The sequence below is a fragment of the Tupaia chinensis genome, unplaced genomic scaffold (assembly GCF_000334495.1).
Source record: "Tupaia chinensis unplaced genomic scaffold, TupChi_1.0 Scaffold141231_1, whole genome shotgun sequence".
NCBI lineage: Eukaryota > Metazoa > Chordata > Mammalia > Scandentia > Tupaiidae > Tupaia > Tupaia belangeri.
Genome location: NW_006201094.1, coordinates 1,327,496 through 1,328,535, shown reverse-complemented (window position 1 = coordinate 1,328,535; position 1,040 = coordinate 1,327,496). Strand labels below are relative to the sequence as shown.

General features: G+C 57.5%; 1 protein-coding gene across 3 annotated transcripts in view; it reads right to left on the bottom strand.

The window, feature by feature from the left end:
- Positions 1-710, bottom strand: part of PLAAT1 (phospholipase A and acyltransferase 1) — a 40,874-nt gene extending 40,164 nt beyond the window's left edge. Inside the window, exon 1 of one of the 3 annotated variants that reach the window (XM_006162957.2) lies at positions 502-710. In XM_006162957.2, coding sequence (XP_006163019.1) covers positions 502-660 — 159 coding nt within the window. In that variant the 5' untranslated portion in view covers positions 661-710. The remainder of the gene's footprint in view (positions 1-501) is intronic. The other 2 variants (XM_006162958.2, XM_006162959.2) reach the window with 2 other exon arrangements.
- Positions 711-1,040: the final 330 nt, after the last annotated feature.

Below are 1,040 nucleotides of genomic sequence, written 5' to 3'. Positions count from 1 at the left end.
AGGAAGGACACCTCCCGAGTCCCCACAGGGCGTCAGGAGTATCTGCTGTCCCTCCAGCTCTGTGGTTGTGTCAGGACGCTGCCGTTTCCAGCAGTGTCTAGCACAAATAACTGTTTAGTAAATGTCTAATCAATAATGAGGAACCCAGGCCCAAGAAGGACTTAAGTGGCTGAATTTTCCAATATTAATGAATGAGTCATATTAATAGTCCTGAATACCAAAATAACGTCAGCATCTATACACCCGAAATCTACTATCATAACAGCTTCTTGTATTGTTATTCACAGGCAGTCCAGTGAGGGCAGGTTTTAAAAGCCTCAGTAAGCAGACTGAGTTTCTAGTCCCAGTTCTGCCATGCAGGTGCGGTGCTGTGTGACGAGGACACACGCCTGTCTTCCCCAGTACACTCAGGTACCCCACTTACAAAAAAGAACAGGTTGAATTAGACCAGACACAGTCTGATCCTTGACTTATTCCCGTCTGCCAGCTGTTGCCACGTACATGTTTGCTTGAGGCCCGAGAGGTCCTCCCTCCCTTCGCCCAGCACACCTCAAACTTAAGCCCAGGTCGTCTTCTGGCACCGGGCGGCAGCCGTGGGCGTCCTGGGGTCTCCCCGGCCTCGCGGGTGTCGACCCTCCTACTAGGGGCCGGACACTCCATCTGCACCCACAAGGGGCGAACCCCTGAGAGCCGCCCTCCAGTGCCAACGCCGAGCCTCCTGCTCCGCCCCGGGGTGGGGCACTACCGCCTGGGCTCTGCCCGGCGCCGCCTGCAGCTCCGGTCCGCCCTCTCCAGGGCGTACTCCTCCTCGGCGCTGGTGCTGCCACACACACACACACATACACACACACACACACACCCATCTGCATGCACGCCGTGCCGCCTACCAGAGTAGCCGACAGACACTGTCCCAGCTCTCTGCAGGCCTCACGCACAGCCGCACAGCCCAGCCCCAGCGCGGTGCCTCACAGTTAAACCCCTGCCAGCAGCTCGGACCGCCCTGCTGCTACAAAGCCTATGGGTCCCGGCTCTGTGCTAAG